General features: G+C 52.3%; 1 protein-coding gene across 1 annotated transcript in view; it reads right to left on the minus strand.

Annotated features, from left to right (window-relative positions):
* The window catches only part of NTN1 (netrin 1), a 95900-nt gene that overhangs the window by 40603 nt on the left and 40744 nt on the right, over nt 1–14553 (minus strand). The window contains exon 2 of the mRNA XM_057383303.1: nt 3542–3730. Within this exon, the coding sequence (XP_057239286.1) occupies nt 3542–3730 (189 nt within the window). The remainder of the gene's footprint in view (nt 1–3541; nt 3731–14553) is intronic.

The following is a 14553-nucleotide window of genomic DNA, read 5'->3' on the forward strand; positions in this document are numbered from 1 at the left end:
CCCAGCTCCAGCCTGGCAGGCCCTGGCACACACCCAGCATTGCCACTCCATGCAATATCCCTTCTCCATCTGTCATCGATTCCTTTGCCTGTGGTTTGCAGCCTCCGTGCCATGGCCTGCCTGGCATGGCTCTGTCCCAGAGCATCTCTGGCCACTGACAACTTCCAGGCTTTTATTGGTTTTGCAAGGAAACCACTGGAAGSAAACACAGAGCAAAGCACCTGGCACAGCTGGGTCCCTGTTATCCATTGGGGAAGCTATCCTTAAAGCCCAGCTTCTCATGCCTTTACCTGCGCTGCTGATCTGAAGTTCAGTTCATTAGAAAAATCTTTTCTTTAACAATTATTAAAGGTTTGGCTGTTGGAAAGCCAGGCAGCCCTGCGCTGGGCAGGAGGTATTGCCCAGCTCTGCTTTTTGCTCACCTTTTTCTGCCTGAGCCTCACCCCATGCCCTGAAACTCCTGCAAAAGTTTGTGGGATCCTCTTTTTCTCCAAGTTAAAAAGAAGGAGACATTGTGCAAACATTTCTGCAATGTTACATTTTGCATAACTACCCAAACCAACCATTTAAAACAATGCAACTCCAGCCTCTTCTATTTGCTGACGTTTGATGTGTTGTGAGTTGAGGCACCTCGTGCATGGGATGGAGTGGGAGATGAGGAATGCGAGGCAGAGGAGAGGCAGCTTAGCTGGATATGTCTGTTAGGCTGAATTAATGGAGTTGAATTAATAAAGAAAAGGCTCTGACAGCTCTTTCATGGAGCATTTGCTGCGAGCTCACCAGAACTCTCTCTGGGGTGGGTGAGAGCCCATTTGCCRCGAGCTCCTGTGGCACCAGAGCTCTCTGAAATGCTTTTATTTAAATGTGTTCCGTGTGGGGCATCATCAGAGTGGTGTGATGGATGAAAGATTCAGGTTTTATAGCAAAAATACAGAGAAAATACGGTTCTGCTGGGTGCAGGAGAGGGCAGGCAGTGGTGAGAGAGGTGGCAGGTGCTCAGGGTGGTTAATTCCTTCATTTTAACCCCATTCAGTCGAGACGAGGCTCTGGGAGAGTGTTGATTTTGTGAGATGGTAAATGAATGTTGTTATCAATGGAGTGATGGCTGGAGCTGTTAAATGCGGGGGTTGGGTTTAAATCTGCCTGTTTTCAACAATTATTTCAGCACAAGCCTCGAATCAGGAGAGAAAAATAGAGGGAACATAAACCCCGCTGTGTGACGAACAGAGCTCGGGAAAAGGAGTTTTCAAAAGAACGCCGGTGCTGCAGGGAACTTGGTTTCTCCGCTGTTGTATGGGACGGTGGATTTACCCCACAAAAACCCCTCGAGGGCTGTGAAATCGCTCTAATGGGCTGCGAGCAGGGCGCTGCTCGTCTCCAGCACAGCTATCACAAATCTTTGTGTCTGGCAGCTCCGATGGGCACGGGTTTGTTACAAACCACGGGGGGCTGGAGCAGCATTGAAATTGGGCCATCTCCAGTTTCAAGTGCGGAAGAAGAGAAAAAAGGGCACTTGCAAAGAAGATTTAATAGAGAGAACGATTCTGCAAGCGGGGAATTCAGCCTAAAAACCTCCTGGAGGCCAGTGATGTCTTCCCGGTGTTCCCTCGGGGAAACTGAGGCACGGAACGGCTGGGAAGGAATGGCACCTGCAGATGCCACCCGGCTGGGGTTTTGGGCAGGACCCGGTGCTGTCGGTGAAAGTGAAGGGCCAGGACAGCAAGGAGGGACASACAGGAGACGGGAACAGCTGCCTGGCCAGCAGGAGAGCTGGGAAAGTCAGGAATGGGCACGTGGGAATGCCAGGATCAATAAGACGCAGGGACTGCCTTTGCCCAGGATGGAAAAGCTGGAGATGGGCAGGGGATGGGATCTATCCTACCCTGGAGCATCCCCTCCCTGCTCCAGATTCCCTGTGCTGATCCCAGAGGACTGAAAGCCCTTTGGATACAGTGACCCTATGGCTGACAAAGATCTCCTCTCTCCCCCAAATCCTACCACAACCCCAGAGGCAGCTGGGATAAACCAAAGCCCTGGGAATGAGCTCACGGTCCTTGGGGAGGGGGGAAATTCCCCCTGGAGCACCCCAAACCCCTTTTGGGGGAGCAGGAAGGTAAAAGAACATTAGACTCTGGACATCAGTGATGCTGATAATGGAGAATGACGGATGCCCAGCCCTGCCTTCCCAATTCCCATTTGTTTGCCCCAACCTCAGGCTGTAACTTCTGCCGTCTAAGCAGAAATATGGATTTTATTCCAACATAGATCCATGTGGGATCTGGAAGAAAGGCACAGATATGCATGGCAGCCAGGTGGAATGGGGGTCCATGGAAGCAACTCAGCACCCCAACACCCCTCCCTTTCTTCTGTCTCCTCAGACCCAAAAAGGAGCTCCTCTTCCCCTCAGAACCCAGGCTGTGATTCCATCCCGCCACCATCAGCTAGAGCTGAAGCTGGTTGGGATATTCAGTGCAGGGAGGGTCCAAAATATCTCATTGAGATCGTTTTTACAAGGTAAAAAAGGGGCAATAGCACTGTCTGAAAAGAGGGTTTCTTCTACTGCTTTGGCAAAAAAAAAAAAAAAAAAAAAAAAAAAAAAAAACCAAAAAAACCCAACAGTTTTCAGTAGGGAAAATAAAACCAGCAGTATCTTAATTTAAAAAATGAAAATGCTGGAGATTCAGAACGTCCCAGCCAAAAATACCCATCTGAAGTCAGAAAGCTTTCTATTTCTTGTTGAAATGAATCTTTAAAGAGAAAATMGCTGAAGATTTCTGTGGGAAACCCCAGCATTTTCTAATCTGGCTTTTGAATGTTTTCTTGATTCCTTTCACTGCTCCTCAGGATGAGGATTTCCATCTCTTCCAGCAGCAGCTGAGAGTTAAAAATGTTCATTTGCAGGATTTGCTCTTCTCGCTGCTCCTGCCCCAGCTGAAGCCCAGTTCGCCTCCACGGCCACACAAGGAAACCTCAAAATACTCTGAGCTCAAAATAAACTTGTTTCCCCTTTTTCTGTTCCCTCCTCGTCCAGAGGAGTGACAAGTTCTGTGCGTGGGCTCAGCTCTGCCTGAAGGGTGGGAGCTGGAGACGGGGCTCGGGGGAGGATGATTTAAATTCCACATCTCACCATACCTGGGATTTGTGCCCTCTGCCCTTACAGAGTAATGACCGGGTAGGAGCAGATGAAGCACAATTTGTAAGTGATAAACCCTGAGATAATTTTAAGTCATCCTCAGCAGTGAGGACTTGTATTTCCATGGCTGCGTCCTCTGCAGGAGGCCGGGGATACCAGGGAGAGGGGATGGCAGGGAATGTGGGTGGCCTTGTCCTCGCCAGGAGGCTGCAGAGGTGACGGCAGGGAATGTGGGGGCATGACAAGTCATTCCAAATGGCAAAAAAAGCAATGTCAAACCGGTTTGGGAGAGCGAGGAGCGGGAGGGGTTTGGCGAGAGGAAGAACAGGAGGTGCAGGGAGGGGTTGGGGAAGGAGGAGCTGGACGCTCCCTCTGATCCTGATCCCAATCCCTATGGCGGAGACGTACCTTTGCAGGCCTTGCGGTGCGAGATGGGCTTGCTGAGGTCRCGGTAGAAGCCCTCCTTGCAGTAGTGGCAGTGCCTGCCCGCCGTGTTGTGGCGGCAGTTGAGGCAGACGCCGCCGCTCTTGCGCCCCGACAGCTTGAACAGCTCCATGTTGAAGCGGCAGCGCCGCGCGTGCAGGTTGCAGTTGCAGGCTGAGGGAGGCAAAGAGGGGACACTGTCACCATCGGTGCCCAAACAGGGGAGCTGCTGCCACCCCCTCTGTGTGTGCCCTGTCACACTGGGCGGGCAGGGATGGGAGGCCCTGGTGGCACCTCTGGCTGTGGGAAGCCATCTGCTGCCCCACATCCCTTCCTGCCCTACACTATGAGGYGAGTTCAGCTTTTTGGAGGCAAAAATGAGGTTGCCAGGACCACATTTTGCAGTCCTGACTGCAATAAAGGCAGCTTTGCCTGTCCCTGCTGGCAGTGTGGGTCACAGGTGGTCTGTGAGGGCAGGGCCCAGCCCATGGTTAGGGGACAGAGCACACAACCCCCCTGTGGCACCTCCTGCTTTGTCAGAAACATTTTCCACCTCAGAAGCCCCARTCATGTCCCTTCTCATCCACCCTCACTTTGTGTTGTTACTGCTCACAGCAAAGGTCCCCAAACTGCTGTGAAACTCCCACTTCCCAGCACCTCAGGAACCCCCTCTGTCCCTGTGGGAAGTGTTTCCACAATCACCTCCCCSACTTTCCCAGTTTTCCCACCCTCACCAGTTCTAACACATACATGTTCAAGCTCCAAATACCATCCCAAGACCGTTCCAGCTGTTTTCACCCTCAGTTTCCACCCCACGGGCTCTGTTGCTCATCTGCAGCCCTGACCATGCTGATCATCCTTATTTGTGCCTCTGCATCCTCCATCCTGCCTGGGACAGGCCTGGCCTCACACCCAGTCAGCCAAATTCCCACAAGTGCCCCCCTGCCCTGATTGCTGTGACTGAGATGTCCAATTCCTCCACCATATGCAGCCTAAAGTCAACACCGGGCCTATTTTACCAGGGGCCTTCGCAAAGCGCTGCTCCGAGACTTCAAAAGCTCGGTTCCTCGCCCGCCTCTCCCTRGAGCTGTCAAGGGGCCATCAGGAGGCACTTGCTGGGGCTCTGTGCTTTGCCGAGAATTTTATAGCTTGTTTTCTTTTCCCGTGGCTTTTATTTGCTCTTCACCCCTGAACAATGCAGCTGTGCCATGCCAGCCCGCAGCTGGGCCCCTCGCCTCAGCACGGAGGTGTCACAGCTCCGGCCTTGTCACCTTCCCTCTGAGCAGAGACATCTTAATCCCTCATTCCTTCCTGTTTACCTTATGGTGCTCTCCCAACACAAAGCCACGCTATATTTGCTTAATTATCGAATTTCAGCCCAGAAAATCACAGCGCAGCTCCGGATTATTCCTCAGGAACGATACACAGCTGACACATGCCATGGCAGTGATGGGGAGAGGGGAACCCTCTGTCCCCATGCACCCAGCAGGACGGAGCTGCTCTCTCCGTGCTCTGCCATCAGAATTCCTCCGGCTGACGTGGAGAGGCCAAACCTCACGTCACCAGGAGAGGCTGGCAGAGCAGCATCAGAGCCCCCAACGTGCTGATGGTGACAGGAGCCGCCCGGGAGCGCCTTGCCAGCCGTGAGGGAGAGAGGCTYCTGACACGGAGCTGGGCACGGCTCTGAGGCGCGGTTTGGCCTCCTCGGATGAGCCCAGCAGCCTGTGAGAGCCTCTGTCATCTCCCAAACAGAACACAGCCATCAGGGAGCCTGCTGCATCCAAAGGGAATGCCTGGGAGTGGTTTGGGTCTGGCCCAGTCCCAYATGCGCTGAAGCCACACTTGTAGCAGCTGAAAGCGGCACAGGAGCATGCACCAGGCACTTCTGGGTCCCCCTTCGTGGGTTTTCTCCTTCCATGGAAACCTCAGGAAGAGCAGCCTGCTGTGCCCAGCTGGAGCAGCTGCTCAGCTCTGCTTTCCCCTCAACCCACACGTGCTGAGCAGCCCCAGTCCCCACCATGGCTCCACCACAAAAAGGGTTTTGGACATGACTCCTGCCCTGCAAAATGCACGAGTAAGTCTTTTGGGAAGCAGGAAGGGTTTTAAAGGCCCAATCCTTGTTTTACAGAGGTAACCAAGTGACCAAGTGACCACCACCTTTTCCTGGAGGTGCAGGACTCAGGGATGGCTCCTACCCTTAGGGCAGAGCCTTCCCCTGGGCATGGACCAGGGCTGGAACACAGGGAATGATCTGGTCACACCTAACCCCCTGTAAGGCASCACCTGTATGCATGGCACAGCCCCAGGACTTGGCTCAAACAGAGGAAAAACATGTAAATCCCTCACTCTGAGGGCTGGACATCCATGCTGTAGRTTGTGACCACATGGGCACATGTTCCATCTTTCAAAGCCTCAGGGCTCATGAGCAGCTCTGCTTTTGGTGCCACAAAACACAGGATTTGGTCCCTGTTGATCAACACGAGGGGATATTTCTCCAGGGAGGGGCATGACCTCACAGAAGCCTTAGTTCTCCCTCAAATCTGTCAGAAATGCATGTTTTCCCAGAAGAATGAAAGCTCACCTCCTCCTAAAACTTGTATTTAGGAGAGCTGGACTTGGCACTGGAGTATTTTGCAAGATTGCATTGGCAAATCCCTTTTTAAAATTCAAAGCTGARCCCACACGAAGAGTGAGTGAAAATCTTCGCATTTCTTTGGATTGCTTGATAAGCAGAAATGTTTTTGCAAAGCCAGGAAAAAAAAGAACTCTGGGGATTCTCTTGAGTTCTTTGCTAACATTCACTGGTCCCACCAGAGCAGAGCTGCACAAGAATGTGGAGGGATAAGTGGAGTGTGCAGAGCAACTCCCAGCTCTGCTCCCAGGRTCAATTTTCCATTGGTGTTCCAGGGATATGAAAATCCTGAAGAAGGGAAGAAGCTGAACATCACAAGAAACTGCAAGGAGCTCCCCAAAACAGTAATCCCTATCCTCATCCAGAGACAACGACCTAAATATTGTGGATGCCTTGAGGGATAATACCTCCAGGGAGGAAGTGAATGAGCTGGGAGAAGGCATGGTCTGACCAGCACAACCTCCCTGGGAGCTCCCCACAATCATCCAGGGAGTGACAGCTCCCTCTTCACTGTGAGCTCTCAGCTTTTTCACCAGCTCAGCCTTGGTTCAGTCTCTTCCTTTCACTCCCAGGCACCAAGAAAGAGCTGGGCATTGGTTCCCTCCCAACCCCACACACGTGGCTGATTTTCCAGCATTCACCTTTCCTGATCCACCTGTCTCTGCAGGCAGAAGGACTAAACTCAGGGAGAGTGGCTTTTATTGAAATTACTGTGCCTATGTCCACCTGAGTGCCTGGGCTGGAGTGGCCAGTGCTGTGCACCCCTGGCCACCAGCCAGGGCCAGCTGACAGCTCTGTCTGTAGTGTTTGCAGATGCCYAGTGGGRGAGGCTTGGTCTGACTGAAGGAAAATACYCATCCTSTTTCTGCTGACARTARCACAGGGATGGAGGCACTGAAGGAAAATACCCATCCTCTTTCTGCTGACAATAGCACAGGGATGCAGGAATAGGGGCAATGCAAGAAATGTCCCATCCAGGTGTCACCAAGTCCTTGTGGGTACAAGGCTGGGACATGCCATGATGGGATCCTCTGGAGGTGTGGAGTGCAGGCACTGCCTGGACACATCCCTGCCCCATCCCCAGTGGGGATGGTTTTGGATCCCAGCTCTGTCTCCGTGCATGTCCCCAGGGCATGTGGCTCCACTGGCCACGTTTTCCCTGGACAGAGGCACTCAGGAAACACAGCTCCCGCCCTCCCTCTGCCTAGGCCCGAGGTTAATCCCCTGCTGTGCTGAAGCCTTTTGCCTTGTTCCTAACATGCTTTGGCCTGGCTTTAATTTTCAGCCACTGCTTCTTGGTTTGAATTTTTCTGAATTCAAGTGGCTTTTTAGCAACCCATATTTTCTTTCAATGAATGCCTTTGAGGGCTGTAATAAAAATCACCTCCCAGGATTGGCATCACCTCCACTCCCCATATTTTGCTTTGCACCTGGTGGAGAGCACAGCCCTGCACCCCTGCATCCCCAGCTATGAGCAAAACATGGGCCAGGTGTTAAGAGCTCTCTGATGAAAGGTTTTGGCTCCAGTTGCTCCACTAAGCCCAATCCTTCTGTCTCCCTCTCTCTTCTTTGCCTTACTCTGCCAAGGACCTCACAAGCCTTTTGTTCCCTGACTTTATTGTGCACAGATGTGCAGAGCTTCATCAGAGCATCTCTACCTGAGCTGCCAGGCTCGGGTCTGAACAACCAGATTTCATTTAAACACAGATGTTCCAAAACCTGGAGAAGGCTGGAGAGGGAAAAAGGGAAGCTGCGGTTTGGAGCTGGGCGGAGAAAGCACCATGGAATCTTCTCCACATTAAAACCAGTACCTTGGTCTAATGAATCCCTCAAATAAGGTCAAGGTGGGCATAATTTTCCACGTGTGAGAAGGAAAGGAGGGAGATGAATGGAAGAGCAGGCTGGGGCCGTGTGCTGGAAACTGTGGTCTTTGTGCTGCCGCTGTGTCCCCCGGGCCCCACGTCCCAGTGCTCTGTGTCTCCCAGGACGAATTCCTCGCCGTGGTTTTCATTCAGCAATGACAATGCTTCCCTTTCAAAAGACCCCACCCTCCCAAAGCTTATATTTTGGCAATTTTCAAAATGCAAATTGCTTTTTAAACAAATGAAAACCCCAAAACATTTTGTTTTAATTTTTGCAAACAATAATTYGGGGGAGGGGGGAAGGAAAAGGGGAGGATGGAAGAATCCAGAGGCTGAAAGTAATCTCTAAATTTGACTTGAATTTATGAACAGWCTCAGTCTCCTTAAAATTATCCTTTTCCCAAACAAGTTTTTTCCCCCAGAAAATTTCCAGCTCAGTCTCAGCCATTATTTCTTTTCTGCAAGAGAAATCCTGACATGCAGGGTCCTGGACCCTGAGAGGGACTCCCTGCCCATGCCCATCTTGGGGGAGCTTTGCTCATAGGGCAGCCCTAGAGACACTTTTAGGGATGTTGGTTTAGAGGACCATAATGGTTAGGGAAACAGCCACCTTTAAGTCAGAGAGGGGATGATAGAGGTGAAGCAGCAAGACCCAGCAGAGTCCTGGTCTGGACTGGRAGGATGGGAGAAATCCCCCATGGAGACAGCAGAAGGGTGTCCCTGGTCCCCTACAACGTCCCTTCAAGCCACTGGTTTGAGGTTTTGGAGCAGCTAGGCATGACTTTATATCTGGTGGACGAGCTCTCACACCAATGCAGGTCACTGGACCACACCAGTCCAGCATAGGCTGCCAGGGCTGTGCCCGGTGAGTGATTCCAGGTGTGACCCTGCAGAGATCTCTCCTGGGCTTTTGGATGCTCCCAAGCTAGGAGACGGTTTCTGCCTGTGCATGGTGTGGTCTCATAGGGGTCTCTCCTGGGGGATTGGATGCCCCTAAGCTTGGGAGAGGGTTTCTGTCCATGCATGGTATGACCCTACAGGATCTCTCCTCGGGGGTTGGATGCTCCCAAGCTGTGGGAGGGCTTTTATCTGTGCATGATGTGACCCCACAGGGATCTCTCCTGGGCAGTTTGGATGCTCCCAAGCTGGGGGAGGGTTTCTGTCCATGCTTGCTGCAGCAGGATGGCCAAGTATGGATGAACACCAATAGCAAAGTCCTGCAGAGCAGAGCCACCACTCGTGGCCATGTGAGCTTGAATCCATCAGGACTGAGCACTGGGATCCAGGATCTGCCCCATGCCCTCCTGTGTGGCCCAGTGCCTCCCACCACAGCCCCAGCTGGCCAACACCAAACAAAAACATTTGCTCAGGAAAATTCATCTCCATGAGCTGTTGAGTGTGAGTAAGGAGGAGGCTCGAAGTTGGTTGGGTTGGCTCAGGGAAGGGGAAATCCATGGGGGTGTTGTGGTTGCAAGGGGCAGACACAAGGTCTGTGCCAGACCCAGGTTTTCGTGACAGTCAGAGCTAAAGGATGGAGGAAAGTGTGTGGAGGAACCACAAAAAATGCAGCCGTGGCTGGCATCGCCCACGGGGCTGGAGCCACAAACCTGGCCTGAGACAACAGCATGTGGGGACTGCAAGGGGAAGGAAGGAAAGGCAGAGCCCCAGCCTTGCTGGGACCACCCTCTGTTGGGGATGAAAACTTGGGGAGCCCCTCACACTCTGACCTGCTCCTTGTGAGGCCAAAAGCCTCTCACCCCCCTCCATCCCTGAAAGAAAGGAATGGCCAAACTGCCAATGTAGGAGAGGCAAGAGACAAGGGTCCTGGGCAGAAACACACTGAAGACATCTCCTCCCTCGGCACAAAAAGGACTTGGGGAACAGAAGAGCTTTCCATGACTGAATATCTAGAGGAATGGCAATTGTGTGGAAAAGCTTTGGACAGATGTCATCAGCGTGACTCAGGACCTCCCTGGGGAGTCTCCACAACTTAACTGCCCTTCACTTCCCACTTTGCCAGTTTCCAAATCCCCACATGCCTCAGGGACAGAGAAGGCCCTGGAGATGTCTCTGTCAGCGCTGGTTCTGCAAAGTGTAACAATTCTCTGGGACACTGCAGTTGGTAACAGAACATTGACACCTGCCTGGGGTTTCCAAGGATAAGACCCTCATTCTCTTTTCCATAAGAAAAGCCAGATTCAGTGTTTGGGCTGAAATGTTTGAGACTGGGAGTCTGAGTCAGGCTGAATGTTTCTAGAAAAGTCCCTGCTAAAATGATTCAGCTGGAAATGAGAAACAAGGCGAGTGAAAAAATCCTCTGCTGTGCCAACCTAACAAATCTGGGGATTTATTTTCTTAAAGAAAATCTATTGCCCTTATATTTGAAGCCAAGGCTTAAAAAGAAAAACACTGTTCTCTGCTAGAGATGTGTCTGTTGCTGTCTCTAAGAAGAGCTGCTCAAGCCTGGCTGTGTATGTCAGTCACTGAGAAAGGGAGACATTCAGTCAAAGCTGATGGAGTTTTGCAGCTGAATTCCCTGAAAATCTGATTTTCACTGGCCAAACCAAGCCYAAAACCAGACCTGTGGAGACAGGGTAGGGGATTCCTGTCCTGCTGGTGGACTCTTAGGTGCTGAGTGTGGCCACCTTGACCCGTCCTGCCTGAGGTTCACCTCCATCCATCAGGACTTCCCCATGGAGCCCTGCCCTGCCATGGTCATCGTCAGGCCCATCAGAAGGAAGGGAGAGCTGCTGGGGAGAGGGAAGGAGAAGCAAATGCTAAACAACAGATCTTGGCAGATTGAACCCATGAATGTGTTTTGGGATTGCCCTCACCCCAGCAGACAATAGGGGCAAACCAGACATGCCCATGGTGAATCCGTTGTCCATCAACACTCTGAGCCAAATGAAATAGTGCCCATCCAAAGTGGGCAGCAGATGGACATCTTGGAAAGGCCAAATCCCAAAATGTGGGCTCTGGTTTTGAGAGTGGATTAAGGGAAAAAGTCCAGAGCTGTTCACAGATCAAGCCCCAAAGAGGAAAGAACAAGTCCTGTCAGATTAGCTGCTGAGGGTTCATTGGCAACACTCAGAATGATCAGGCTTTCTCCAGTGTGGTGAGACCAAAACTGTTCCCAACAGCACCAGATYCCTTCAGAGAGCACCAGCAGCTGCTTCCAACCAAGCCCTGTGGCTGCCTGTCCCTCCTCCAGTATCACAGGCCACGAGAGCTGATCCTAACAGCCACGGACACTCCTGGGAACTTAACCTGCYGGGTGAACCTGTGGGATGGGGGTCTGATCTAGGCTTGGATTGATTTCATGGAGGGAGAGATTTCCATAACTGTTTCCACATTTATTGGTTCCAGCCTGGACTGGAGCACCAAATTCTCCTGAGGTATTTCCTGGCTGTACACATGGTGTTTCTGGCCCCACAGGAAGCATCAGAGGAGCAAGAGCAAGACTTACTCCTGGGAGATTTACAGCTCCCAGATATTTGGATTTTGAGCCAGATTTGAACAATCTCTGGGCAGCAAAGCTCTCCCCACTGCCAGGCAGCACACGTGGCAAACAGCTGCTGGCAGCCTGCAAGGTCCAGCTGAGCTCTGTGCTCCTTTCTGAGTCCTTGGGGACATGTCCAGTGACCTGCAATGGTTCCTTCAAAGCCACCAGGCTGGTGAGTGTCCACCAACAGGCAATGGGGGTGGAGGAGGAACCTACAGCCCCGCTGTGCTGCATTGAAATGTCGGGATTTGTGGCAGCCCCTCACCCAAGGCATTTTCTCYCAAGACAAAAGCAGTCTTACTCAATACAGGATGGGAAGCACAAAGCCAGCCTTCCCTGGTGCAGCAGCACCGTTGGACTCCAAATGCCTGGAAATGCGCTGAGAATTGCCCTCATTTCCTCCAGAGTGCTGGGAGGGACTGCCCTGGAACTGGAGTGGAGTCTTCTCCCACCCAGAGCACCTCAGGCCTTCAGCCTCACCATGAGTCTGCCTCAGGAGCCACATCTAAGCATTGGGATGAGAGCTCCAGGGGGATCTCAGTCCAGGGCTGCTACAGGGGGATCTTAGCAGAGGGCTGCTCTGGAGGTCCAGGGGCATCCCAGCCCAGGGCAGCTACAGGGGGATCTCAACCCAGCGCTTCTCCATGGCCAGGAAGGCATGGGCAGAGCGTGTGCTAGGCCCATGTCCTGCCCTGTGTGCCAGCACTTTGCAYCCACACCCAGTTCCTGGTGTGACCAGTGACATGATGGCACTCACRAGCACATCCAGCAAAAGCTTTGAACAAGATTTGATTTGGATTTGACCTGATTTTCTCTGCAAATCAGGTGTTGTGCAGAAAGCTTGAAGATGAGCTTCACATTGGAAAGAACTTAATTCATTTTTTTCTCTCATTTTTTTTTAGAAGGGAAAAGTCAAGAAGTGAAYTCTTTATTTCACTCTGGGAGATTATACCAGTCTGTCGTCAGTTTGCTTTRTTTAATTGCACCATCCAAACCCAGTCTCCTGAGATGGTCAATCCTTTGAAATKAATTGTTTGCATCCCATAATTCATCCAGATGCCATCCAAAGGCAGGAGCTGATGGGAGATCTCACTGTACAATTCATGGTTATCAGGGACAGCACAGAGCCCCCAGCCCCTGCTCTGCCCTCCTGCTCAGTCCCCCCAGCCTAGCTCCAAGGTGCTCCTGAAGTGTCAATGTTTATTTAGAGTTGAGGGGAATCCACTTGGGAACAATTTACCCACTTAGACTCTGCCCTTGTGGTTTCCCTCTTATCTGATACCGATCTCAGCAGCAGCTTCCCTCAGCTGCACTGGAGGTTGTGATGCTTTCCAAAACCTTTCTCCTCTTTCTACCCCACACTTGATGYTTCCCTCCTTCCTGTCTAGCCAAACGACCTCACCAGCAGCCCTGAAACTCTGCTGTTTGAGGGGATGCTTTTCAAATTGCCAAAATCCTTGTCCCAGTTCCCAAGTGCTTGGTCTCATCAATACTTTTATGCCTCTGTAAAACTAGAACCCTGCAGCTCAAAAGAGGGGCACGTGGTGGGGCTGAGCATGCCAAACCTCCAGGTGATCCTATAGAACATTTTCCTATCAGCTTTCCTACATTTCTGACCCAGGAGGGATCAGGCACTTCAGTGTTAAAGCCACAGCACAAACAGATACTGAAAGAATTTGCTCATTCMGAGCAAAGGTTACCCAAAATGCACAAGGCTGATAACGCAACCAGCCCAGCAAAGAGTCAAAGGCTTTTCAAATSTGGATTAAAACTGTTCAGCCCAGAAGGACCAAGGATACAAACAGCCTCAGCTCTGCTTCCATCAGTGCCCCAGGGATCCAGGAAACTTGGCCACGGTTCCCCACAGCCAGGGGTGAAAGCAAAGCAAAGCTGGTTTTAAACCAGCTCAGGCTATGCTTCCCCCAGGGCAGACCCAGCTTAAAGCAATGCCGGTCCCGTGCCCACTCCCGGCTCATTCAGCCTCCTGTGAGGTCAGGCTGATGGGCTCCACTGCATAAACAGTGCTCAGGAACGTGTTGTGTTTCTTTAACCCCAGATCATTTCCCAATCTCCTCTGGAGCAGGGCCAGGGGAATTATTAAGCCAGCCCTAGCCGGCCCCACTTCCGAAGGAACCCTGTGGCTGCTGCCGGAGCCAGGCACAGAGCTGGGCACAACCCAGGGCTGATCATCCCTCCCCAAAGCCAGCAGCACCCCCACCACGGTGCCACTGTACCAGAAACGYCTCTCGGGAGAGCAGCTCCTGCCGGATTTCCCTCTGCAGTCTGCATCASTCTCTCCTTTAACAACCCTTCTGTGCTTTCCGCACCATCGGTTTGGTGCTTTCCCTCCTCCCTGCCAGGATCCCATTGCTCCCTGATCCCAGGCAGTGCCAGGGGCTGCAGCTGTGTATTGACAYCCCCCAGACCCCATATCCCTGTGGCTGCAAGGGAAAGGGAACCCCTACTYGGAAGATAACACCTACCTTGGAGATCACATCCTCCTTGGAGCTGGGAAGCTACATTGTCTTGCAGGCAGATCCCAGAAATCCCACAGCATGGACAAAAGCCTCAGGGAGGGGACTCTCCAAGGGGATGGTCCCCTCGGTTTGGTCACACATTTCASGGAGCTGGTGCTGCCTGTGCCTGAGGATGCTGCCCGACCCTGTGCCTCACCCAGGAGCTGGAGATCAGGGTGGCTTTGGGAGCGCTTCCATCCCCATGAGTGACAAACCTCAGCCTGTCCACTCGAGGTGCCAGACAGTAACCCAAGCTTGACAGATGACGGCTCTCGGGAAGGGTTTTGATTTCTCTCGGAGGCCGAGTTGACTCAGGGGAGCTGTTGGCAGYTCAGCGCCTTCGTTTCCACCCAGCAGAGCAGGACTGAGCCTCAGGGCTGGCGGGGAGAGGCTGGCCCTGGGCTGTCCCGTGAGCTCCATGGCCTGGGCTCAGCCACTGCTGCTCAGCAGCTCCTTCCTCAGAGAGAAGAGGCTCCCCAGCACAG

The sequence above is a fragment of the Malurus melanocephalus genome, unplaced genomic scaffold (genome assembly GCF_030028575.1).
Source record: "Malurus melanocephalus ecotype Western Australia unplaced genomic scaffold, MMel_1.1 scaffold_622, whole genome shotgun sequence".
NCBI lineage: Eukaryota > Metazoa > Chordata > Aves > Passeriformes > Maluridae > Malurus > Malurus melanocephalus.